The sequence below is a fragment of the Engraulis encrasicolus genome, chromosome 14, assembly GCF_034702125.1.
Source record: "Engraulis encrasicolus isolate BLACKSEA-1 chromosome 14, IST_EnEncr_1.0, whole genome shotgun sequence".
In the NCBI taxonomy this organism is placed as follows: domain Eukaryota; kingdom Metazoa; phylum Chordata; class Actinopteri; order Clupeiformes; family Engraulidae; genus Engraulis; species Engraulis encrasicolus.
Genome location: NC_085870.1, coordinates 23,358,099 through 23,385,357, shown reverse-complemented (window position 1 = coordinate 23,385,357; position 27,259 = coordinate 23,358,099). Strand labels below are relative to the sequence as shown.

The window sequence follows — 27,259 nt, the reverse complement described above, 5'->3', positions numbered from 1 at the left end:
TGTACTGCAGCTTTGGAACTTTAGAGTCATGCATCAACTACAAGGGTCTCTGAAACATATAATCACAAGCCAGTGTCACTGCTCCCAAAAAATAAACTCATGCTGCATGTTGTATATTAAATGCTCGGTAGGTTCATGAACTGATTAGATTTTGGAGGCCAACACTTTCAAGATGGCTGAATTTAAGATGGCCGAGTTTTTGTTTGGCCCATAACTTCTGACCGAATGGATGGATTTGTCCCAGATTCGGTGTGTTTATGCTCAAGGGTAGGTTCGTGAACCTATTAGATTTTGGATGCCAATACTTTCAAGATGGCTGAATTCAAAATGGCCCATAATTTCTGACTAGATGGATGGATATGCCCCCATTTTTTAGCTTTGTTTTCACAATAGTCGTTTGGTTTTAAACCTATGCACAGCACTGATCTATGTATAGATATTAAATGTGTTTTTTAATATTTTGTGTTTAATATTTACATTAACTGGAGTGGTAAGAATTCCAGGAGTAAATTTACCAAAAAATGTAGGTCTACATCTGTTTTCACTGTCATGAATTCATAAAAAACTACGATAACAAATCGAATGGACCTAGTAGGTGGGGAGGAGGAGCTGAAGTGGGGTGCAGTGCAAACTTTTTTAGGGGTGTGGGACAACGCGCCTACACACACGTGATTGAACTTTTGGCTAACCAGTTCAGGGGTGTGTCACAGTGGAAGCGGTATGCAGACGAGCATAATCAGGAATAATATAAATGCAGGAGTTGCAAGGTCCATCTGCAGTCACATTGATCCCACGATAGTTTCAGATCTTGTACATTGTCATTGCAACATGACAACCATCATGCAAACAATGCATTACTGTCTGCATGCACATGCAGGCGATGCAGCAAATCGAATACACCTACAGATAAGCAATTGCAGAAGTTGCGGGGTAGACCCCACGATAGTTTGACATCATGACACATGTCCGGTGTTCGTCACAGCATGACTGATGCTGCCTTCATTTTTTCTAGGAAAGAATCCTGGCACTGACGACAATTCTGGTTTCTTAAAGTCAAGTGTCCTTCCTAGGACGAGTAACGCCCATTTGTGCCCAGTGTATTCAATTATTAATTTACACTTAGGACTAGTGATTGGATAGTCTTTGGTGAAATCCATGAAAAATGGCCGTCACTCGTCCTAGCAAGGCTAAGACACTTCACATTGAGAAATGTCCTGTGTTGAGTGAAAATTCTGCATGTTCTTTTCGAAGAAGAGTCGGAGAGCCTGGCGTCCATTTCCAATATCCAATGCATTTGCCAAATAGAAAAGTGGCACAAAGCATTTTACAGAGAGCTCTGAGCATGGCCGTAACTACCATTGAGGACACAGAGGTCATGTCCTCTGTATTTTTGTCAGTAATGTAAAACGTATCTATGATGAAAATCGATATATGATCAACAAGGATCAATTCAGTTTGATACGCCACACCCATTTATCCTCAAGGCAGTGATTACTGAAAACAAACTTAAGAGTTTGACTGAAGTGTTCGATGCATTCTAAATGTACAGTATGCAGTACAGCACGAATATTTGACCCCGGTATTTGAAAATGTCTGGTCACGACCTTGGCTCTGAGTTTGATAATCTTAACTAACCAAGTGTTGGTTTAACCAACACACATGCTGTCCCTTTGCATAACAAGAACTGAAGCACCTTTCCATTCAACATGTTTTTATACTAACATACGTACATATATATTACCAAAAGTGATTGTCTGGGCATATAGGACATCCATCTTGTCCTTAGGTCTTCATCGTCATCACCTCTTCTGGGTTGTAATCTGCGTTTTCAGTGAACCACAGGTACACACACACATACAAAGATAGGCTACACAAGGAAGATTAATACAAATTAATACACAGATTAGGCCTAATACAAATCCCAGGCATGCACAAACTCACACATTCTCAAATCTTATCATAATGACCATAAAGGCTTTTCATATTTTACTCATACATACTGACATAACAAAGACTTTGCTATCCCGTAGTTTAAGTAGTAGAGCAAGTGTCATGTTGAATAGGCTGTGATTATTTAGTGACACACATTGACTCACATTCATACACTCACACATACGCAAAATATCTGACTGCTGATGATTAAACTTTCTGCTAGTTTGCAACTCATACTTTACACAGGAAAACACTTTAATAAACTATTTTTTTGTGTGTGAAAACAGCACATAATTGGCCAAGCTGTATAATGGGCCTAGTCAGGGGTTACAGACAGCAGACGAGGGGTGCGTTCCAATATACGATCTTGCGTCCTCCACTTGTGCTTGTGGCCTTGTACCAAGAAGTAATATACAATACAATACAATACAATACATCTTTTATTTGTCATTGTGACAAGCACAATGCAATTGTGCATTCCTTGTTGAAGCAAAAATAAATAAAAATAAAATAAATAAAAATAAAAAATAAAAATGGAATAAAAAGAATGGTATGTATATAAAAACTATGCTTTTGAAGTAAAATTCAGTTCTGTGATGGCCGCTGCATAGAAACTGTTTTTCAGTCTGTTTGTCCCTGTCTTCATGGACCTGAATCTCCTGCCCGATGGCAGCAATTCAAACAGACTGTGACCTGGGTGGGATGTGTCTCTCAGAATGCACTTGGTCGTTTTTAGGCAGCGAGTGCTGTATAGGCCCTCCAAAGATGGAAGAGGACAGCCAATGATGTTCTCTGCAGCCTTTATGACCCCCTGGAGCTCTTTCCTCTGTGCCACAGTGCAGCCTGGGAACCACACACAAAGACAATATGTCAATATGCTCTGCACTGAGCAACGGTAGAAGGACACAAGCAGCTTCTGACAGATGTTGTTTTTCCCAAGTATTCTTAGGAAATAAAGTCTTTGCTGTGCCTTCTTCACTAGACCAGTGGTGTTGACACCCCAGGTCAGGTCCTCCCTGATGTGAACTCCCAGGAAACGGAAGTCTGACACCCTCTCCACACACACCCCCTCAATCATAAGTGGCTGGATGGCAGTCCTCTTCCTCCTGAAATCCACCACCAGCTCCTTGGTCTTGGCTGTGTTCAGGAGCAAGTTGTTCTCTCTGCACCACCCCACCTAGCGCTCTACTTCATCTCTGTAGGCAGACTCATCCCCATTTGAAATAATATGCCATGATGACATCACTGACAACAGCATTATATTTCAATAGCTCGTAAAAGTTCAATTGAAAAGTCATTTTCTCATTTGCAAACTGGATGGTGATTGAAGAATAGTCCCCCAAAAATTGTTTTGGCTAGGCTGGGAAACTTAATTGTTTTCTCCACAGAGGAGGGGCCAGAAGGCGGGGTGAGGCCACAAGCACAAGTGGAGGACGCAGGGTTGCATATTGGAACGCACACAAGGAGTAGAAACACTACAGGAGCAAGAAATACGTAGGCCTATGTATGGGAAGCTGATTGGGAGCCGAAAGAGCCGTCTCTCCATAATAAGGAGAGCCAAAACTGCATCTCAGAAAAGACCCGATAATCCCATCTCAGAAATTTGGTAAGTCGTACAAGACTTTTAAACATCATGCACCATTTTCATCCAGAATGCATTGCTGTCTACATGCGGATGTAGACGTTGCACAAAAAGAAACATTCCTTATGCTCGACTCGCGTAAGTAAAGTGACAAAGATGTGACATATCGCATGGTCTCAAACACTTACGGCATCAATGTGATTGCAGGCAGACCGTGCAATTTTATGACAGGATTTTTTATGTCGCCTCTTCATTAGAATGTCAAATGTCTGAAAGTTGTGTGCAAAAGTACAAGATCATCTCCAATGTTGTGACTATCCCCACTTATCGCAACATAACATAGATTGTCAAATTGGGCCCATTTAATTGTAAGTATGCTTTTCACCAGGAGAGGTCTCTATACTAAAACTACAAGTAGGCCTACAAACAAACCCACTTGAAACTATGTCCCAAGTGGTTCAGAGATTCAACAAAACTTCATTCACGCCAACCAGACCACGGCCTCCTATTGCAACACCTTCGGCATTGCTCCTAGTCCGGCCAAGAGCAATGTAAGATCTCCAGAAAAATCGGGAACTCCACCCACTTTGCCAGAAACCAGTCAACCGGTACCAAACCTAGGGAGGCGGGTCAACCATGCACTTTGGGAAATGTTAATTGTTGTGCTCTTGGTCAGACCAAGTCTCGAAGAGATTTTATAGTCGATAATAATCAGGCTACATTTACCCATCACCAGTTGTCACCCTCTTAACACCACTGGTATTATTCGGCCTTCCGTGACGGGGACAAAACATCATATCGCGATGAGGTCAAATGTCTTGCAGTGTGTCAATACATAACTACATAACTACAGTAAAGCGAATCCAAAACTTAAGAACTCATAGTATAAAAATGGCCGTTCATCAAATCAATATACAGCATCTATGGACACAACCTATACGACCACTGAGTGTACTCTGCTGCTGCTGCTGCTGTGTGTGTGTGTGTGTGTGTGTGTGTGTGTGTGTGTGTGTGTGTGTGTGTGTGTGTGTGTGTGTGTGTGTGTGTGTGTGTGTGTGGTGATGTTTGTGTTGTGAGTGAATGTGTCAGAGGAAGTATGTAAACTCTTGTATGTTCTCACTGCACCGTGTGTGTGTGTGTGTGTGTGTGTGTGTGTGTGTGTGTGTGTGTGTGTGTGTGTGTGTGTGTGTGTGTGTGTGTGTGTGTGTGTCTGTGTGTGTGTGTGTGTGTGGAGGGGGGGTTCTGTTCAACTGCACATTGGAGACTGGTCAACTAATATAGGCCCTAATATAATAATATAATAAAATACAATATAATATAATATAATATAATATGTCTTTTATTATATTATATATAATTATGTATATAATATAATTAAATATTGGTGCTGTGCAAAGATGATAATGCGACTGAAAAATAAATAAGGATATCTGTTTGGAGCGTCCCAGGAAGTGATGTCTTCGGTGACGTCTATCAACATCCCCTCCCTTAGCGCGCTCACGTAGCTATTGTTCAAGATGGCGGATTAAGAGCAATAAGGATGCTAGCATGCTGTAAATTTGTTTATCCAGTGTAACGACATAGTGAGTGCGCTGTGCAGGATCGAAAGCTGTACGTTTTCCCAACATTTGTCACCGTAATTAATGTGCGCTTCCTGTCGCAGTAGAACCGTTCGCTTGCAAGCTGCATTGTTTTTACAATCGTGCAGGAAAGTTGTATGAAAATGAAAAGACAAGCGGAGCGTGACTCGAGTCCTTCAAGAGGAATTCCAAAAAGAATCAGGGAGAGGGAACGGGATGAGAAACGCGGCGAGGGACACATTCCTCTTTCTGTGTCGCTTGTGGATACAAGATGTTATCAGAAGCATCAGGCGCGGAGCCGGAGCAGGGAGCGAGAGAAGCCGAGGCTGCGAGAGGAAAGGGGCATCATCGGGGATTCGCTCCATCGTACCCATCATGAAATTGGATTGCTCGGTCGACCACCTTTGCGAGCCTCATCAGTGGTGGGTAAATCAGCCGATTTGTTGAGTGGTCGGACAGCCGCCGGCCTGGAATACAAAACGTTATTGATAAGCAACCTTGGCTCACAACTGTCTGATGAACAAGTGGAAGACGGTTTATTTCACGAGTTTAAAAAGTTTGGGGATGTAAGTGTGAAGTTGTCACATACCCCGGAGCTCGGCCGGGTCGCCTATGTAAATTTCAGACACACAGAGAACGCCCGCGAAGCCAGGCACATGAAAGCTAGGTTAGTGATGTATGACCGCCCGCTGAAAGTGGAGCCCATGTATCTAAGGAGACGCAGCTGCACGCCTCCAGATGTTGGATATGTGCCCCTACATAATGTATACCCATACAGACAAAGGTCCCTTTCCCCTGGGGCAGGTGTCAGTAGCATTAGAGAAGTAAGATCTCGACACTACCCAATTGAGGGGTCAAGCTTACACAGGGAGCGTGATAGGGTCTTGGACTACTACAGTGTGTTGGATGAAAGGGGCCGTCCCTACGCTTACCAAGTTCCTCCAGAGGACGATTTGAAACCAGAGGATGACCACCGGGCCACCAGAAACCTGTTCATCGGCAACTTGGAGCACAGTGTGTCAGAGCCCGAGTTGAGGCAAGGCTTTGAGAAGTATGGCATCATTGAAGAAGTGGTGATAAAACGGCCAGCACGTGGCCAAGGAGGAGCCTACGCCTTTCTCAAGTTCCAGAACCTGGACATGGCACACCGGGCAAAGGTGGCAATGCAGGGACGCATCATTGGTGGCAATGCAGTGAAGATAGGCTACGGTAAGGCCAACCCCACGACACGGTTGTGGGTCGGAGGACTCGGACCCAATATCTCTCTCGCCGCACTGGCGCGGGAGTTTGACCGCTTTGGCAGTATTCGCACCATTGACTATGTTAAAGGTGACAACTTTGCTTACATACAGTATGAGAGTCTAGATGCAGCACAGGCTGCCTGCACACAGATGCGTGGCTTCCCTCTCGGCGGGCCTAGCAGGCGTCTCCGGGTGGACTTTGCCAAAGCTGAGGATTCGCCCCGTGGCTACCCTCAGCAGTACCAGCCACCTCTGACCTCTCTCCCAGCCCACTATGACCTGCTGGCAGACGGCTATGGCCACCGTCGCAGCCTAGAGCGTGAGCTGAGGGACAGAGTGCGTGGTGGACACTCCCCCACCCATCCACTGTTTACAGAACGTGAACGCGAACGTGAGCGTGAACGCGGCCAGGCGTCCGAGCCAGACTGGAGTCCACCCAAAAGCTTGGAGCGGCGCACGTCGTCGTCGCTGGAGGCTTTCGGACGAACCCGCACGCGCAGCCGAAGCAGGGAGCGGTGGGCGAAGGAGCGAAATGCGGAACGAGCAGGAGGGAAAAACAGAGAGGAGAGACGCAAGCCACGGCGCAGTCCATCCAGTGAGAGGCCCGGCGGCGTAGACGATTGGGGGCGCTCGAAAAGCCGGCCTGGTGGCAGCGTCGGCCCGGTGTCGCCAGAGGATAGCCCGGAGCGAACACGCACACGCCTTCCAGACTCCACATCTGAGCCTCTCTCAGAGTCGCCGGAAAGGCCCGTGCGCAGTGCCAGGAAACACACCAGCCAGGACAGCCACAGCCACGAACCCTCCACCACTCACTCAAAACAACCCAACACACTACACGAGCGAAACTCCTGCGCCGGAGAGGGCGACGCTGCTGACTCCCAGGTAGAAAAGGGCCAGAAGCCTCCTGGAACCCTCTTCGAGATCGCCCAGTCCATGAGCCGGGTGTGGCACGGTGCGCTGGTGCTGAAGAACAGCTGCTTTCCCACCTACATGCACCTGCTGGAGGGCAGCTCTGCGTTTGCCCTCGCGCTGCTGCAGGACCCCGCCGTCAGCAAACCTACCAGCACGGGGCAGCTGAAGATCGCCCAGCGCCTCAGGCTGGACCAGCCCAAGCTGGACGAGGTGATGCGGCGCATTCACGTGGGCGGTCCGGAGGGCTACACTGTGATGCTGGCTCTCCAAGCCCCCATGGAGCGGGAGCTGCCCTTCGCTGAGCCTGGCCTGCAGAAACGTCTCCTGAGAAACCTGGTGACATACCTCAGAAACAAGCAGGCTGCAGGTGTCATCGGCCTGCCACTGGGCGGGGTGAAGGAGGGAGAGGGAGGGGGCATGTTGTATGCGTTCCCACCATGTGACTTTTCCCAACAGTACCTGAAAACTGCTATTAAGGCTTTAGGGAAGATAGAGGAGGAACATTTGGTCATTGTGATCGTGAAAGACACTATTTGATAACTTTTTCATTTTTGCCCCCCAAGAACCAGGAAAAAACATTTTTTTATTCACGAAAAAAACCCAACAGGCGATAGCTTTGTCCATCTGAAACCATCAATTATATATTGAAAAAAAAACAGCTTGATAACTGTTGGTCATCTGTAGTGAGGATGGTCGATTTAATTGGTTTAATTCTCATGTGTTAAAAAAAAGTTCAAATCAAAACATGTATCTTATCATTTTTTCCTTTTGAAATGCTGGTGCAGTACTTGGGCATACCACAGGCAAAACCTGTATTATTTTAGTATGCATGCAAGAAAGCAGATTTATAGTGGATACTTTGAAAAGGTCCCGTTTTGGTGGATGTCTGTCAGAAAGTGACCAATATTTTTTTCCCTGGCTCTGAACAATGTACTTGTTACAGTAATCACATACTTTGAGTCCTATTTGACTGCCCTGACATTTAATTGTATGTGTGTATTGTATGTACTGACAGTCACATTAAGTCTTACTGAACATTGTTTTTGGACCTCATGAAGCCGATAAAAATATTTTGTTAGGCAAAGGATTTTATCTCAAAACGACCCTCATCTACCTCTGCAATGTTGCATCTTGCAGTTGTTTAATGGGTGTAATCAATTCTAAAGCATTGGCATGGATTACCTGACTTTGTGCCGGCCTTTGGACCTTTTAGTGTTGTACAGTCAAACTAAGGAATAGACTACACTTCTTATTTTATGTTCGAGGTCACCTAAATGGAATTGTATTCTTTGGGTAACATTTTATACAGCTGTCATTAAGAAGAGCAATAGTGTGACCGTAGTGACTGCCATTTCGCCATACCCGTTTTTCCTCTGGACCAAAATGCTGAGGTAAAATAACATTGGAAAAATACACTACAGTTCCACACAAGTTGTTGCATTAGAGAACACAATTCACAAGAAATCACGACGTACACATTACATGTACGACGTGAAAGGCGTTTCAAAGTGAACACTAAACAAATTCATATGCCCTTTTGCACAAAATGCTTTTAAAATTTCTGTTGTCATGCAACTGTTGTTATTCTTTAAAGGAAATTGTCACACTCCATATTTGTATAAACCAGGTAATCTGCATTTTAAGTGATACTGAACTGTATACTGTATGCAAAGTGTTGAGTAAACACATTATGACATTCAGTTGTCTTCATTTTTAAAGATATGCTGATATTACCATTGACCTTTTAAAGTGGCACTGACACATTTTTGGAAATAAGCTTATTTTACACCTCTCCTTGACTTAAATGATTGAGTTTTACCTTTCTCCTGTACTTCCTACCGTTCTCTGTATGGAGTATGGCCGTGCAAATTTTACCTCCAAGCTAGCGATTAACATTGAGTCCTAGGAAACCAGCTGGCAACTACTTTAACTGGTCTCATAGGACTCAATGTTAAGTAGCTTAGAGGTAACATTTTCACATTCAATTTTCATATTCAGAGAACGGTTGAAACTACAGGAAAAAGGTAAAACAATCATTTAACTCAAGGAGAGGTGTAAAATAAGCTTATTTCCAAAAATTGTACTGTGTCACTTTAAGGCTCCCAAAGATTTATTAACAATTGTAAGACTATTACTTCTGTGTATATATCGGTATGTTTGTTAACTCATTCAGTGCCATTGACATGCAAACGCATCTTTTCAATCGTAACGTAATTACAAGGGAAACCCCAAATTTCTCTTTTTTTTGTTAGAAATCAGAATTTATAGTGAACTAAAGAATGAGGTACAAACGTGTTTTTGTGATAAAGGAAAGTGAAGTTTCCTATGGTATGTTTGTTGTTGACATGGACATAGAACTCATTTTTTTATGGGTTTTGAAAAAAACACTCAAATACAAAAAAAAAATCCTGGCACTGGAAGTTCTGAATTTGAAAATGGCTGGCACTTAATGATTTAATATCAGTTTAAAGGTAGAGTATGTAGACCAGTGTTTCCCAACCAGGGGTATGTGTACCACTAGGGGTACTTTGGAAGATGTAATTTTGACAAATGTATGGAGCTTAATTACATTGGGATAGAGAAAGCGATATAGAATTTGACTTAGTGGGTAGGCCTACTCATGGGAGAACAAAAAGGTTCAGGGGGGTACACAAGACAAAAAAGGTTGGGAAACACTGATGTAGACTACGTTATATTAGTAGTTAGAATTTATGCTGCCCATTCGCAAATGTTAATCTTTTTCATGAATATTCACCGTACTACCAGCATCTATATCTTGAAAATTCATTATAACTTGAAATTGACACTTCATACAGATCCTGGCCATATAAAATGTCATGGAAAATTGATAATGTTTCACTTTCATAGATTGTAGATGCATTGCCCACATTTTGAATCACAGACCAGTAAATACAATGGTGTGAAAAATAATTTTATCGGTTTATCTTTTCTTCAGCTTTTGAAGCAGAAACGTTATTTTAGCATGCATTGTTAAAGATAATGGGAACGCCAAAACAACACAATATAACTTGGAAGTAGAGGTTATTCCAAGAACTTGGTTCAGCAGTAAGCCAGGAAACCTTGAGGTAGTGGTAAATCATCTAATAGAAGAGCTTGGAGTCCTCATTTCCTGTACTAAATGACACCTGTGAGCTATCTATTAGCTGGTTTACCTTTTCCTGTAGGTTAACCTTTTTAGGTTGAAGGTTAAAATTTAGGTAGGTTAAAATGTATCACTTAACCATGTTATTAACCCCCAGCACTGATTGTGAACTGACAGTGAGTCATGCTCCATGGTGTTGGGCTCAGGGTAAGCCTAGGCTCTGTGTGTGGACTTCAGGCCTTCGTACAATCCTAATAGAGTCTGTTCCTGACCATTTAAGCAGACACAGTGGTCAGCGAAGCTCATTTTGATGGGCTCTGGCAGTGCTCCTCTTGTGCCACCTGGCATAAGTAGATGGCGATCCCGCTAAATGGGTTGTAAACGTGGCCTGATTATCATCGACTTTCAAATCTCTTAGAGACTTGGTCTGACCAAGAGCGCAGCAATTAACATTTCCCAAACGGCATTTCCCAAATGGCTTCCCTTGGTTTGCTAATGATTGTTTGCTTCACAACAAAGTGGGAGGAGTTCCTGTATTTGCGGGAACTCAGAAAGTACTTGCATTAACTCTTGACCTGACTGGTAGCAACGCTGAAGCTGTTGCGTCACTAGGAGGGCACGGCCTTGCTATTGTAAACCCTCCTATGGCCTCCTTCACATCTGGCTGGTATGTCTCCTGGCATCTCCTCCATGCTGGACACTATGGTCATGCTCAGGGCTGTAACAATACTCTCAACTCGTTGACCAGCAGTTCGATACCCCACAATTTTTTTACATGTATCTTTTCAAATGAATTGATTTGCTTTTTTCCACATTTGACAATATTATAAAATAAAAATATAAATAAAAATTATGATAGTTTATTGGTAGAATAGGTTACGGCCTACTAATAATTTGTTAACGTTTTAAAAAACAATAATGATGATTGGAAACTTGGCTGACTATCACATCGTATCATGTTTGTTTTCTGGGCTGATGGGTAACAGAACATTGAAAGGGTGTATCACGATACTTCTTTCTTGCACCACGATACAGTATTATAAGTCTGCGTATTGCAATTTCTACGTTCAATAGAATATCTTTACAGCCCTACTGGACACTGTGCTGGGGGATACGGCAAACCTCACCACAGTGCACATTGATATGCTATGTTGAATGAGATCAATAGTTACTCACTACCTACTCACTAGGGCGTCAGACTTGTAGCCCCAAGATCACCAGTTCGACTCCCGACCCACCAGGTTGGTGGGGGGAGTAATTAACCAGTGCTCTCCCCCATCATCTTCCATGACTGAGGTACCCTGAGCATGCATACCGTCCCGCCGCACTGCTTGGGGCGCCATTGGGGGCTGCCCCCTTGCACGTTGAGGCATAAATGCAATTTTGTAGTGTGCAGTGGACACTTGTGTGCTGTTGAGTGCTGTGTCACAATGACATTGGGAGTTGGGAGTATGGGCTTTCACTTTCCTGAATAACTTCAATGGGTGATGGACACCGCCTCATGGTGCCCCGAGGGATGTAATGGGACACTGACAAAAGTCATGTGACCAAAACATCAGATTGAAAGAATGAAAAAAAGAGAAATGGTATGTGGACACAACCTGCAGGATAACTATGTTTGGGACATCTTTTGGTTATTATCTTTAATTTCTTTAAAAATTGCATACAAAAAAATCATTTCACAATCAGTGCTGCTTCTTAAATGGACAGGCTGACGGTATGATTGACTTGGACTTGCATTGCCTTATTTTTCCCTTTATTTTTGAGCAGTGCATGTTAAACCATAGGCTAGGTAAAGAGAAACATCAGTTGTGAAACCTTTTTAATAAGGTCCAACAGAAACAAAATGATGTGGATCTACACAACAAAAAAACAGGAATGTGCATATGGGAACCCAAAATACAGTATTCCATTACAGTTTTTTTTTCTGTTCGCTAAAGCACATTTTTTGTAACCTTTGGCTGCTTCTGCTGAACTCCTCACACAGATGCACAAACCTATAACCAAATCAGCCAAACTACAAAGTAATTGCACAAAAACTGATTAGCACTCAGTTTGTAATGTTATTAAAAAAAATCTTAGACAATATGTGACAGGGGGAAACACTTTTAGATAATCTCTTCACCTGTCAACCGGCATGCTGTATAAATAAGTCACAGGTAAGCTTTCTGTGTAGAAAATAATGGAAGGAGAAAGAAACACCACAGGATCAGAGGAGGGTGAGAAAAGGGAGAAAGGAGACAAAGGCACATAATCACAGATGACACATTCGTTGACCATGTCATCAACCATGGCATGAGCAACAGGAAAGCTGGTGAAAGGGTTCAACCCAATCTGAGCTGCTACGCTGTAGGAGCATAAGCAGAACATTTCACACTGAGAACCGGTATGTAGAGTCATTTCATACTCAACAGCGCAGTATAGCAAATATGTACAGAGATAGTGTATATGAAAGACAATATAGTATATACTGACTGTAATGTGTGAAATACAGTAATGTACAAGTGATGGGATTGCTACTTTACAGAATTACAAGAATTCTGAGAGCAGGCGGCAGAGAACAACTGTGTGTTCACACCTGAGCACATTCTGAATATAGTGATGGCTAACAATAAGGCAGCAGGAAATTCAGTAGGCCTAATAGAACATGGCAGAACCTTTGCAAATATAAATAATGTGAGCATCTCTGCAATATCACAGCTAGTTGAAAGAAACAAAATTCACATGAAGCAGGTCTACAAGGTTCAGAACATATAAAACAACTATGTTGATATGTGCAGGTAATCAACAATTAGTTTTGAATATGCTGTAGGAGTCCATACTGATATTGACCAGACGGCATGTCAGGACTGGATACAAGGTGATACTTTCTCTGCTGTCTTGCACTTAAAGACATGTGATGCAAGCATGTGATGTCAATGAAATGTTATTGTCCGATCCAGCAAGGCATATGGATGTTCAATAATTTCCTTTGTTAGACTTACATTGTGTTTTCTTGTGTATTTGAATTACATGTCAAAAACATCTTTTTAGTTTGCTTTGGGGAACGTAAATAAACATCCATGATTGAAGTCTCATCCCCTGTGTTTTTATATCACATGTATTCATGACAAAAGTGTGATCTACAATTGATTTAAATTGTGCAAAGAACAACACAAGCTAAATGTGTGTATCATTTATACTGCATGTGTGTAGTTGCAGTGTGTGTGTGTTTATTATAAGATAGTTTGTGTGAATGACTTGACACAAAAATGCTAATTTTCCAAAAGTGTATAGCGTTTTTCAACCTTAGTTTGACTTTGCAACGTATCTACAGTGTTTTGCTAGATAGGTGTGAAGTTCTTGTAGTTGTGTGTAGAGTTTTGCAAAAGCAGCCAAAGTTACGAAAATTGAGCTTTAGCAATCAGAAAAAAACTGTAATACAAAGTAGAGCTTGGCCCTGCCATGGCCAACCGGTAGGGCACTCGCCTGCCATGCGGCTGACCCACGTTCGATTCCCGGCCCGGGTTCTTTGCCGACCCCTCCCCGTCTCTCTCCCAATTCACTTCCTGTCCACCTCTCACACTGTCCTATCGAATAAGGTCAAAGAAGACCCCACAAAAAATGAAATCAAATATATGAGGAAGAGCTTACCTTTGAGTATGCCCTTTAGATAATTGCTATGAAAGCATACGAGTCCAAGCAGTTGAGTACTTGGAATTGTTTCCAAGTATTCTCTACCGAACACCTCCAATTCAGTCAGGTTACATGTCCTTCTTGTGTTGGACAGCCTTGTTCAAATCAATTCATACATTTTCAAAGATGTTAACATCTCAAGATTGGTACGGACATTTCAAAACATTGTACTTGTGATGTTGCATGAACTCCTTGGTGAATTTTCAGTGCAATACAATCATTGTCCTGCTGGAAACTCCAAACTCGACACATCCCATTTAACTTTGTGATTGACTCTTGAAAATTCTTTTGAGAAAAAAAGCAAGGCCCTCAACTTTAATAAGATTTATAGTAGGCCAGTGGTCTCCAAATGGTGGCCCGTGGGCCAAATCTGGCCGGGGCATGGTAAACATTTAGACCACCATGAGGATGGAACAAATGAAAACATATGTGTGCTATCTGTGGCCATAGCCAACAGTTGGGAAAATGATGTGGCCCTCAGCCTCATTTGTGCTAAATAATTTGGCCCTTGTGGAAAAATAATTGGAGATCACTGTTGTAGGCTATATCTATGCTGAGACCCATAACAGGATGTGCCTGCCACAACATTTCATAGAATTCAGTGCACATTTTTGGCCATGCACACAAATAACTCCATAATCTCATCTGACAAAATACAGTATGATTTCCCAAGCTGGTTTTAGCATGTCCAGATCGTCTTTTCTTTTTTTTTTTTGTTCAAACACATTTTCCTTTCACAAGAACCATTTCCATGGCTTTCGATTTCTGGCTGTGGAGATACATTGTCCAGACCTTCCACATGACTTTGTAGCCTACCTTTCTCCCGATTCAAAGTAATATTATGGATTATCATTACATCATTGAGTTCTTCAGAGCCACTCTCATGTTGCCACTCTCCAAGACAGCAATCATAGTCTGTTGTTATCGATGATTACACCAGGGGGTGTCCCACGTTGTCCCTCAGAGACTTACACCTTGTCCCCCCTTTGACTTATTAGCAGGTGGTCACCCTAGTCATCATTGATTCCTACGTTGTAGTTGTGACACTACGTACATTTGTCACAGAATTTGCCTTCTGCGGGGGCCCACAGAAACCTGAAGCCTAGGCCCCTGTGAAAGTATCAGCTGTTCTAAAAGCCAGAGGAGGTGAAATGTTTGTTTGCTTTTCATGATTCCATATTTTTTTCCCATCTGAATTGAGTGATTCCATATTCTTTCCCTCCATATGCTCTAAAAAAGGTAACCGTCACTTACTGACACAATTGTTTTACTTAATTTCTTTTAATGTTCCATAAAGGCAGGCAGTTGCCTTTTGCAATAACCTCAGTTTTGTGCCATAGCTGTGATCCACATTTTTTTCTACAAAATTAAACAACTGAATGAACATCTTCCAAGATGGGCGATTCCATCCTTTTTGCCAGGGGTTACAGTTAGAATGTATTGGATGGATGCCAAAAATCTCTGTGAGCAACATAGAAAAGACAGTCACCACAGCATTTCGATGTGAAAGATTATTTTTCTGCTTTTATTTAGAGCAGTGCCAAACTAACTTTTCAATGACAAAAAGTTAATTTGGCACTGCTCTAAATAAAAGCAGAAAAAAAAATCTCCCAGTGTTGCCAGATTGGGTGGGTTCCCACCCAATTGGGGTGTTTAGGATGGCTGTCTGCAGGTAAAATGGGTGAGAAAAGGAATTTGGACAGGTTCATCTGCAAATTTATGGCCCTAGAAATCAATAGAATTAAGTTCAAATTGGGCAGGATTTAGTGTTTCCGTGTGGGTATTCAGCACGTTTTGGGCTGGAAATCAACACTGGCTGGCTCCCCTGAAATCTTCCACATCTGAGATGTGCTGGTGACTCTCTTCCCCACTTTGAAGATCATTTCCCATGACGCACCAGGGAGGGAAGACCTACACGGGTGATAGCGTCCCTTTCACTGTAATGAGAGGCGGACTTTCCATTAGGCAAACCTAGGCAATTGCCTAGGGCCCCCCCTGACCAAATCAGTGCTTCATAGGGGCCCCAACTGTCATGCCAGTCGCGGTAAACACATACAAAAAAACAGGCTTGATCTTAATGTGTAGCTTATGTAAAAGTAATCAAAGATCTATATGAGACGAAACACTTCAACAGCACCAAAACACAAAAATGCCTGTCTATATAATGACTTTTGAGGGCCCCATGTTTATATTTCGCCTAGGGCCCCAAAATGGCTAGATCCGCCCCTGTCTGTAATCATTACAACAGTGTAAACAAATACTACTTTGATTGTTTTTGATTGGTATAATCCGACTGGACTACCAGCTCTACAGACTACAGGCATCATAGCAAACCACTTGGCATGCCATCCTTCCACAGAGCACACAGCATGGCAGTCAATCACACTGGCTGTTTAAATTCCATCACCAAAACAACGCACTTACCATGCCAGCCGTTACCGCATCACCAAAACAACAACATCCTACTTTATTATATATTAAGAGACAACTGAAAAGGTGCAATCACAAAATTACCATCAGAAAAAGAAATTATCAAAAGTAAGCTATTTAATGTGCATAGCGGTCACATTTTCAAATCACACTGATCTTTCAAACAGAGTGTACTAGTCTGTTATATGTTTTGCTCTGGTTTTAATGAAAAAGTACAGTACAACTGGAATAAACACTTTTTTATACGTTTGTACAGCATAGAAACCAAACAAATTTAGCAAAACCGTCCACCATGTTCTATCAACACTATCCCTTGAAAAGATATGCAAAACCTTCCAGACTGGAACACAAAAATGTGTGATGTGAACACTGGTCCACAAAATCTTTAGTCTCTTCCTACCATTTGAAATAAACTAAAATTCAGTAGAAAGTTACATCAGAATTCTGTCCGTGACTTTGCTGCATTCGCAGCATATTTTGGCATGAGTTCCTGAATCTTGCGGATAAAGTCCGTCTTTTCGACACATCCTTTACACGTCTCATCCCACTGCTCCAGGATTTTCTTCAGCTCCTTCACCTTGAGGGTTTTTAATTCCACGTTGCTCAGGTCCACTTGTTTCTCTGGAGGAAAAATACAACAAATTGCATTGTTGTCGCACCTTACTTTAAAAAAATGTCAGATCCCCAGAGTCATCGAGGTTATTGTTGTAGGTAGCCAGAAACTGGACTGAGCTTACTTAAAATTTGATGGTGGTGGTAAATAAAAGGTAACATTTGTGAATAGGCAGCATGAATTCTGGAAATGAACTACTAAAAATATTACACAGTGCACTTTTAACAATATGGATATGGCATAGTGCATTTGAAAACACAATACCGTTTATTACTTTTTTCAGTCTTGGCATCTTTGCTGTAAATCAACTTAACATACCATATTTGAGCTCGCAGATCTGACTGTCCTTCTTCTTCAGCTTTTCACAGATCTTCTCCACAGGAACATGGTAACTCAGGGGCTTGGACACCTCGTTGACGATCTTGGTGGCTGCGTCACTTGTTGCTCCAATGTAGTAACACTGAATGTAAAAAAAAGACAGTCAAAACATTATATTTACATACATTAGTCGTTAAGGTCAGATGCTGCAGCAGTCTGCAGAAAATGAACTGCTTGTGTGAAAAAGATTATGGGTCATTGACATTTTGTAACCAGCAGATGGTTGCATAGTGCAACCACAGCTGATACCATTGTGACATATTTTTTTGTTTTGGTTTTCTGGATTATCTAAAAAGCATACTCTAAGAAAAAAACCCAATGCAAATCTTTTTAAGGCGGCCATTCTAAATTGTTACCAAAAATGTCAATGATCGTTATCCAATAAGTCAGGAAATAATCTTAATAATGAAGAAATGTTACCAAAACTTACAAGTCTGTTCTCTTTTCCCTTTGCATCCTTGCAGGTTTTCATGAAAGCCTTCTCGATTTCCGCAGGGGTGAATTTCACATCATTGTCTTTCAGCGACTGATAAAATCTTCCTAGGAAATTCACACAAACTGGAAAAAAATGACATCAGTAAACCAAAGATAATAATAACAATTCAAAAAGAGAAGACTCCTAGCCAAAAGGACTTGAAATTTTAGCATGGTTATTTGGGAATTAAATGTACGTAGATGGGTCATTCAACAGTGTATTCCCAAAGATGTTTTTCCAAAGCCCTCTTCTTTATGGATCATCCTGTTACTTCAACGCACATGTATGACAACTCTAATAGCACAAACACACCAGAAGGGACTAGAGCGACACCAGCAACGGAAGAAAGTGACTTTGCATACTCTCTGGTGATGGAAGAGGCAAAAAGAGATTTGGGTGACTACAGGCGATTCGAGCCACTTGAGTAACAGCTTGTAGTTGAAGCTAAGCAAATATGAAAATGAGCCATGATGCAGTTCAGCAAAAGCCACCACAGCCAACTGGAATGTCGGAATACTGCATTCTACTTTTAACGGTCATATTTTTACGCTTTAATCGCTCGTGTCGCTCTAGCTACGAACAGTCCAGCCACGACTCTTTATATCTTTGGTCTGTTCTGGTGTTCTAGGGTTTTACTTTTAACAGTAGTGTCTGGAGTGCGCGCACATCCAAGTGAACAGGTGCCGGACACTGTTGCTGCTCCCAGTTTATTATGTAACTTATACCCAATGTTTAGGGATGTAAATAAAATCGAAAAAGTATCGATGTATCGGAAGTATCGGCCGGTGATTTAATCTAATCGCATCGTATCGTGGGGCATTCTTAAGAATCGAATCGCTGTCCCCTGTGCAATGCCCTAGCTCCATAACACAATAGTAGTGGAAAAGTAATTGGAAAAAATCGAATCGAACCGAATCGCATCGTATCATGGGGAATTCTTAAGTATCGAAAAAAATCGAATCCCTGATTTAAGAATTCGATACGATATCGTATCGTCATGAAGGCTATGATTTACACCCCTACCAGCGTTTCAGAGGACAGTCTGCTCTTTGTCGTCAGGTGTAGGTTTTTAACAGTACACCTAGCCTGGAAAGCCAGACTATTACGTGAAAAGCTTAGTCTGGCACCGAACGGTTCAGAGAGCTGAGGGCTGTGGGTGGGACCTTCATTAGAACTGCCTCTGCCAATACCATGACGCATGACCAACTAGTGCAGTAGGGACTATTGGTAATCAACTCAACGATTCAAACAGGGGGAAAAACAACAACCTTGCATTATGATTGGACGACGGGTTTGTTGTACTTTGTGTCGGACCTCCAACAGTGGCATACCAGACCAACTCGCCAGGCAAAAATGTGAGGCGAGTTCGTCTAACTTCTACATCACAATATTACATCATAGGGTCATTCCATGTCAATTCACACGCCTTCCCCACATTACCCTCTCCGATTTACCCGATATCTCACATACAGGTAGCCTACCTTTTGATGTCAATTGAAAGAATACCAAGTATTAGCACCCTACGTCTAACGGTTGCGGAGATGAAGTTGGGGTGCCATGCCCACCTTTCAAGCCTGTGAATTGCAGTCTGAGCGCCCTACATTTTTTGGAATACACTGTACAGTTCCCAAATATCATGGAAAATCAATTAGAACTCCCAAAGCATACATAGTTTCCAAGATCTGGAACCCCAAAATGGCAAGACTCTTCAACACGCGTTTCACAAATTCAGTTTTTAAGGCTTAATATAGCCAAAAATAATCAAGGCATGCCATTTGTAAGTACATCATCTGGTAGACAGGGTCATATTGAGGGGCCATGGTGGGTTTTAGGCCTTTATCTTCCTTCAAACTAAAACCAGGTGTCAAAATCTGCTTGTAAATTTTGTATGCAATTCACAGGCTTGAAAAGTGGGCATGGCCCCTTACGGAAGGAAAATATACTGCAATATACTACAATTTATACTGCAATACATTAGAAAATATATCACAATATATCACAAACACGCTCATATATTTGAAAATATATAGCAATATATTATTGAACAACATATTACAATATATTGATCCATATATTTTAAAATATATGGCTGGCAAAACAAAACTGTATTCCACTATTCGGTCTGTATTTCTTGATGTTTTTAGTTCAGCAAGCACATTTTGCACGACATTGGACATTTACTCGACATTATAAAGTCATTTTAGGTGGACCATATATGGCCATATATAATAATATATTGATCAATATACAGGAGTCTCTGATTGAATCATCTCAGCTCTCATATCACGTATGACGCGCCTACGTCACGTCGTCACAACTAGAAGCTAAAGTCGTCTCGGCTCGAGCGCGGTCCGGATTGTAGCTCGCTCCACACAGTCGCCAGCCAGACTCCCCACCACAGTGACACAAACCAACCAGCCGCCTCGAGGTAAGTTATAAAGAGAAGTTTGTTAATTTGTTAACATAAATATACAAGCATATAGTCTGAAACGTCTACAGTGGTTGATGTGCAAAGTTTAGCCAAGTGCTTATCGAAGTTGGATGTTTGTTCATTTTCCCCCCCCAAGGACTAGAAATACGTTATTTTTTTGAATTTCCCGCGCTACCAAGCTGTTGTACTACTAGCGATATTTGCGTTGTCGAAATGGTGTGTAGTTCTCATTGACAGTAGGTATAGTTCTACACATCTTGAAAACGTAAACGTAATACTTGGGTCGACATTATATGGTTGCGGTCAATTTCAGGTGAGCCCACTTTATTTGGCTTGTCAGAGAACGTTAGCAACATCTATCTGGCTAATACTGCTGAGCCCCAACGTCAGCCTAGAAAGCCAGGCCTCAGTTAATTAGCCGCCTAGCTTACTCGGCTAACGCAAGGGAATCAAAGCAGAAGTGAAGTGCGACAAGATCTAAATGCACATCGCTAACTTGCTTAAAAATGGGCACTACAGTATAGTAAAATGAGGCAATGTCCTGCATTATTTTTGGTAAAGCATAGCTGTTGCTGCTTCGGTTTTCCCATTGTGGTAACATCAATAGGTTTTTTTTTAGTAACTTGCTCACGAACTAACTGCACTGTCCCGTTCTTGTAGAGCTATTGTTAGAGGTTAACGAAGCCTTGTCGTCAAATTGGTGAATTTCAAAACGGTAGCCTACACGTCGTTGTCTTCAGCTACTCTGTGATAGTTCGGAGTTTGCTTTGCTCACAGCAATTGCATTCATTGAGTCATGTTGGTGTTCATGTTTACTCTTAAACGAATGCGCGAGTCATTCTTGTTCATCGGAATTCATTCTCGCCAGTTACATGCATGAGTTTAAGTCTTCCTTCGCTTCATCATCTTCATAAAAGAGTGCCTTCGTGCCAAGAACAGACGTGCAACTGTTAACGATGCTGGCTGCTGCGATTTCAATGTCTTGTCTTCCCTGTTGTCGGGACGAGACACAGTGCCACTACGACGCTCTGACTGCGACTGCGAGCTAGAATGCTGTAGTTCCACCAGTCTACCGAACTTCTAGTTTGTCTTGGACGCGACATGAACTTGGTGTGTGTGTGGGGGGGGGGGGGGGGGGGGTACTGAGCTGTGTGTGTGTGTGCGGTGTCTGGGGGGGGGCGTGGACTGGATGGGTCAGGGACAGTGGGTTAGGACTTAGGACATCCAGATTTAGAGTTTACTTGAGCTACATTATTAACTGCACATTGAATGTGTGAAACTTGCTGATGTAACATGTTACATTCAAGGGTTCATTGGGCTAAATGTGGTTAAAATCATTGACCTGGGTTTACAAAGCTGGGCAATGTTGGGCACTTGTTTCAGACTATTGAAAGGAAGGAGTATGAGAATGTAACACAATGCTTAACATGAAAAATAAAACCCTTCATGAACCAACGGTGTATTTGGCCCCAAACTAGTGGCATACCCTTCAAGTTTCAACTGCACATTGGTCAAACACAATTTCAGCGTTCTGTGCACCTGTTCCATTTTTTCTAACAAGAAGTACACTTGTTACATTACATTTAGCTGAAACTTTAATCCAGAGTGACTTGAAAGAGGTCATAGAGCATGAACTACTATTTGGCGGAAAATCACTGCTGAAAACCTGGGTCTGTGAAGGAGGCGAATGAACTTACTTTTCATTGTAGGTGGTGTGGTGTTTTATACTCCCTCTTGCCCTCTGGCTTTTCACTTGCTATGTGGACTCTGTATGAGCATTGGTAGTCAGTCAAGAGACAAAATAAATGTTTCCCAAATCATTTACAGGACTTTGGTCCATATATTCTCGCTAGCTTAGCAACATTCTTCCTCTGAGGATATGTAAAACAAAACAAAAAATGAATAATAAGATATTTTACACACCCAGGTCAACAATTTTAAGTGTTACCCCTAAATAGTTGCCTGCCCTTTTAAAGATGCACTGTTTAGGATTGTTCCCAGATTAGTTATTGTGACTATGCTGCTCATTGAAACTACTACTACCTAATGTACTGCACAGCCATGGAGAAGATTAATCTTTCATGATTGAATGGTGTAATATTCCCAGCCATAGTGAATACTATTTACTAATAAATTGATGGTTATGGTAAGCATGTAAGCAGGTGGGGGTTGGGCGTGTCGAGCAATGTTGCCATCGAAACCCAAGTTTTTGTTTGTCCAGTTAAATAGTTGGCGTAAAGGGCAGAATGAATCCTCGTGCATTTCCTCCCGACAATTATATGTTCTCATATACTGTTTTATGGACATGCATGGCTCTGCTGTCAAGTGTTTACCTACAAGTACAATGTTGTAACATAACTCCATGAAATAACTTTCATTTGAAACCTCTCCCACTTGCTACCGCTTCATGGGACAAAGTTCAGTTTTAGTTACAATCCAGTTCCACATATTCCAGGTGACCTGTTTTTACCTGTCCAATTCAGCCTGGTGATTCGATGGTGGAATGATCACATGGTTGAATTAGACACGTAAAACAAGGCCATTTGGAATGTGTGGCCCTAGATTGTAACTGAAACTGAACTTTTTCCCATCACTACGTTTCATTAGCATATCTTTCAGCCGAGCCCAACTTTCCCGCCCGCTCGCCTCGCTTGTCTACGTCACCAGCCTCTGCTTCCTTGTCGCTTCCCAACGGAAAAAGAAATGGAACGTCTCGCCTGCACAATGGGTTAGAGAGTTAACATTCTTTTTACTTTACTTTTGCAGATGCTGTTGCTCAGGCACATCCAGGTGCGAGGATGGGGGAGATCCGGATGTCGCTAAATAAAAGAATCTGTGAACTGCTTCACCAAGAGAAAAAGAAGTCCATGGACAGGCCTATGAGCCCTCTTGTTGACCTTGAGTGACTGAGGCTGCGGGCGGTCTGCCCCTGAATTCACCTTCACTTTCACTTTTGTTTTTTGTTTTTTTAAATATATCTGAAGGTGTGTGTGTGTGTGTGTGTGTGTGTGCACGCGGGTGTGTGTGTGTGTGTGTGTGTGGGCGCGGGCACGCGTATGTGTTTGTGTGTGTGTGCACGCGTGCATGTGTGCCAGTGCTTTATGTGAGGTGTTTCGCTTACCGGCCACAGCCACAGTTTTTTGTTTTGTTTTGTTTTTGTTTTATTTGGGGTTTTTTTTTTTGGGGGGGGGGTTAGAATATTTCTGCATTTACATTAAGTACAAGTTACTGGCCAAAGTGGGAGACTGAAATTGTTACTGGCCACAGGCAAGTTTCACCAGCATTTGGCCTGTTGGCCGGTGTCGTTGTCAAGTCGTGGTTTGTGTGCGCCTGTCTGCCCCTCTGTCTCTGCATGTGTGAGCGGTGGTGTTAAAGGGTCGGTTGGTTTCATGTTTTTAATAAACCAATGTCAACAGTTGAATGAATTGAATTGATGTTTGGTCATTGTTGTAATTACATTACTTCATAAATGCCTTGTATAAAGTACGTTACAGTATATTGTGTAGTGTAATGCAATACATAAGTCAATATATGATTTAATTAATAAGCCATATACTATGGGATATAATCCAATATATGCAACAGTATACTTTACAGTATAATGCAATACATAAATCAATATATGATTCATCAATAAGCCATATATTATGGGATATAATTCAATATATGCAGTAATATACTGTACAGTATAATGCAATACATTATTCAATATATGATTCATCAGTAAGCCATATATTATGGGGTATAATTCAATATATGCAGTAATATACTGTACAGTATAATGCAATACATAAATCAATATACTGTATGATTCATCAGTAAGCCATATACTATGGGGTATAATTCAATATATGCAACAATATATTGTACAGTATAATACAATACATAAATCAATATATGATTTATCAATAAGTCATATACTATATGGGATATAATTCCATATATCCAACAATATATTTCACAGTATAATGCAATACATAAGTCAATATACGAAAACGGCAATAATGTCTATATTCTCGTATACCGCAAAATATATCACTTTATATTGTGCAATATACTGCTGTACAATATAAAATGATATATTGGCAAACAATATATTGTAGTATATTATAATATATTTTCATTTCATATATTCAAAAATATATTTTCCTTCCGTAAGGGGCACCCCAACTTTAGAGGGCTTCATCTCCGCAACCGTTGGACGTAGGTGCTAATACTTGGTATTCTTTCAAATGACATCAAAATGTACCTGTATGTGAGATATGAGAGGGTCACCTGGAGAGATTCTAGAGAATCATGTGAATTGACATGGAATGACCCCATAGACTTATCGGTCAACACTCATTGCTTCTTGGTCATGTTCATATCTTGTCCACCTCAACTCACAGGATATGTTTTTTGCACAGTTGCTTCCCCCCCCCCTCTTCCTTCCCTTGACTTTGACCTGTGTAAATGCTTATCGTGTATGTGTATCGTGTATGTCTAACTATCCTATTGCAAGAAGGTAACTAACTACATCCATAATGTTTGGGCATTCTTGCATCACTTCAGTTCCGCTAAAGTGAATGTGCAGCAGCATTAGGCCTACTATGAGTGTAGCGAAGGGGAGTATACTAGAGATGCCCAGCCAGGTCTTGAACCCAGACCTTCTAGGGTAGTAAACAGGGGGCTCTGACTGCTACACCAATGAGCCAGACTCACTGGTGTGACAGTCAGAACACCACAACCCTAGTGATGGTCACTCCATCACAATGGGCCTTCAGTTAACATGCCTCATCTGTCTGTATTTTGTTTGTATTTGGTTTGGTTTTGTTTTGGTGTTGGATTTTTATTTATTTATTTATTTATTTGGGGGGGGGGGGCTCCAACAACAACAACAAAAATACATGGCTCCGACTGTGCTTCTTAAGGTATTGAGTGCCATCTTGTACCATAGACTGGACACAATCCATGTGACAGCTCTACAATGTCAGATATACAAGTTCAGCTGCTGCTCGACTACATTCTTATTACATGAGAAGTGTAGACATTGTTATCATAAGGACATGTACAGCATGTGGTAAAAAGGTAGCCTTGAATAGACCAAGTCCTATGACACAGCTGGAGAGACAAGAAGATGTTTTACTATTCCCCTTGCTAAATCATCTGTTCTTCCATCTGTTTTTCATACCAGTCTCGTTTAAGTTCAGGTAGCGCGAGTCTGTGGGGTCTTTGTAGTCCAAATTGTACTGGTATGAATTTGTCATACACACATACCCATTGACGTGTACCTATGCTGAAATCGAAACCGGCGCTAGTCATACGATGGTAAGCTTCGGACAAATGGAATAGGCAAATTATCATCACAACGTAGATTGAGAGAGAGATGGAGGGGAAGAAAGACGAATCTGGGAAACTCACAACGTGCTAAAAGCAAGCTGAGCTGTTGAGGGAAATTACTCACAATATCAAAACCATCCTCCACGCCATTAAGTTTTAGTGATGTTTGTAACGTTTGAGCTAACTTAGCTAACCAACCAACGTGTCCAAATAACTGATTTAAAGACACGATTAAAAACGAGCTAGCTTGTATGGGTAGTAGGATCGGCTGGTCCGTGTCAAGTTATCCCTATACCGCACAATCGTGGGCAGTTTCTTGATCTATTTACACAACCATCACCAAGCTCTCTATAACCAAAAGATAATTTGATGAGAAAATGAGTCAACTGACCTTCGCAATCTCCGTTTTTCGCTGCGTATGTGATGCTGGGCACAAGCGCAAGAGTCACTGCTATGTACACACCGCTTAATAACATCATGAGAGGTGCAATATCACAAGCTATCACTAATATTGCTGTTACAGCCTGGAAAGTTATGTTTCGCTAGCGATACATCCAGAACCAGTATCGCTATTTTAGCAGTGATGCCGGTTTCTGAGCAAGTCTACAGCTTCCTGATCAAATGGGCCCGCCCATGTACATCTCATTGGTGAGCTTGTTACGGTTTCGAAGGTGATTGGTTCTGAGGTAGTACATTCCACGATCAGTTTACCCATAGGTTTAAAACCGCCCATGTCAACCACAGAAGCCAGTTGTCGCCTTTCGATTGGCTCCTTTATCAGTGGCACATACTGTACCAAATAGCCTAATCAAAATTGCATCTGTAATAATATAGAAGTAAATATTACATTTTAAAATGACATGTTTGAGATGAAAATGGAAGCAAATTAAAGAAAACGTATTATATCTTAACTGAAGTCAAGCTAAGTTTGTAAAGCATTTTAAAATAAGGTCTACATCAGAGGCAGCTGACCAAAGTGCGGGAGTAGGCTAGTATTGGTAAAAGGACTTGAGGACCCCACCCCATAAAACAGAAAGACAGGCGTAACTTGAGGACACAGTAGGCTACAAACACCGAGATGACTTCAGCACCTGCTCTACCCCACAAGAGCACACACACACACACACACACACACACACACACACACACACACACACACACACACACACACACACACACACACACACACACACACACACACACACGCACCAGTACATACTGCACTATGTGACTGCACCTGCACTATCCCACAAGAGCACACACACACACACACACACACACACACACACACACACACACACACACACACACACACACACACACACACACACACACACACACACACACACCAGTAGGCCTACATACTGTACACACACACACACACACACACACACACACACACACACACACACACACACACACACACACACACACACACACACACACACACACACACACAGAGCACCTATCGGTAGGCTACTGCACCATGTGACTGCACCTTACCTGTAGCCTGATAAACCACACTAAATGTGAGATTGGACTACCTCAGTCCTCCACGAACAAGAACTGTCTGCATCCTGCAACATAC

The 27,259-nt window shown here is 42.0% G+C and overlaps 2 protein-coding genes across 2 annotated transcripts; one reads left to right on the top strand and one right to left on the bottom strand.

Moving 5' to 3' along the window:
- The first annotated feature begins 5,045 nt into the window (after window positions 1-5,045).
- On the top strand, window positions 5,046-8,947 carry rbm15b (RNA binding motif protein 15B). The gene has a single exon (XM_063215240.1). It carries the CDS (start codon window positions 5,232-5,234, stop codon window positions 7,782-7,784), a length of 2,553 nt encoding a protein of 850 aa, XP_063071310.1. The 5' UTR covers window positions 5,046-5,231; the 3' UTR covers window positions 7,785-8,947.
- A 7,689-nt stretch (window positions 8,948-16,636) lies between these two features.
- manf (mesencephalic astrocyte-derived neurotrophic factor) lies at window positions 16,637-26,299 on the bottom strand. Its single transcript, XM_063215239.1, has 4 exons — window positions 26,063-26,299; window positions 17,877-18,004; window positions 17,387-17,528; window positions 16,637-17,076 (listed from the first exon to the last, which is right to left on the bottom strand). The coding sequence occupies exons 1-4, from the start codon at window positions 26,148-26,150 to the stop codon at window positions 16,892-16,894; spliced, it is 543 nt and encodes a 180-aa protein (XP_063071309.1). The 5' UTR covers window positions 26,151-26,299; the 3' UTR covers window positions 16,637-16,891.
- Between the last annotated feature and the right edge of the window lie 960 nt (window positions 26,300-27,259).

Excerpts from the sequence above, each read along its gene's own strand:
- rbm15b (XM_063215240.1), top strand. The coding sequence starts at position 5,232 with ATGAAAATGAAAAGACAAGCGGAGCGTGACTCGAGTCCTTCAAGAGGA.
- manf (XM_063215239.1), bottom strand. The coding sequence starts at position 26,150 with ATGATGTTATTAAGCGGTGTGTACATAGCAGTGACTCTTGCGCTTGTG. Across the intron at positions 18,005-26,062 it reads GAAAAACGGAGATTGCGAAG|TTTGTGTGAATTTCCTAGGA; the intron begins GTCAGTTGACTC and ends ATTTTTTTCCAG. Across the intron at positions 17,529-17,876 it reads AGGGAAAAGAGAACAGACTT|TGTTACTACATTGGAGCAAC; the intron begins GTAAGTTTTGGT and ends TTTTACATTCAG.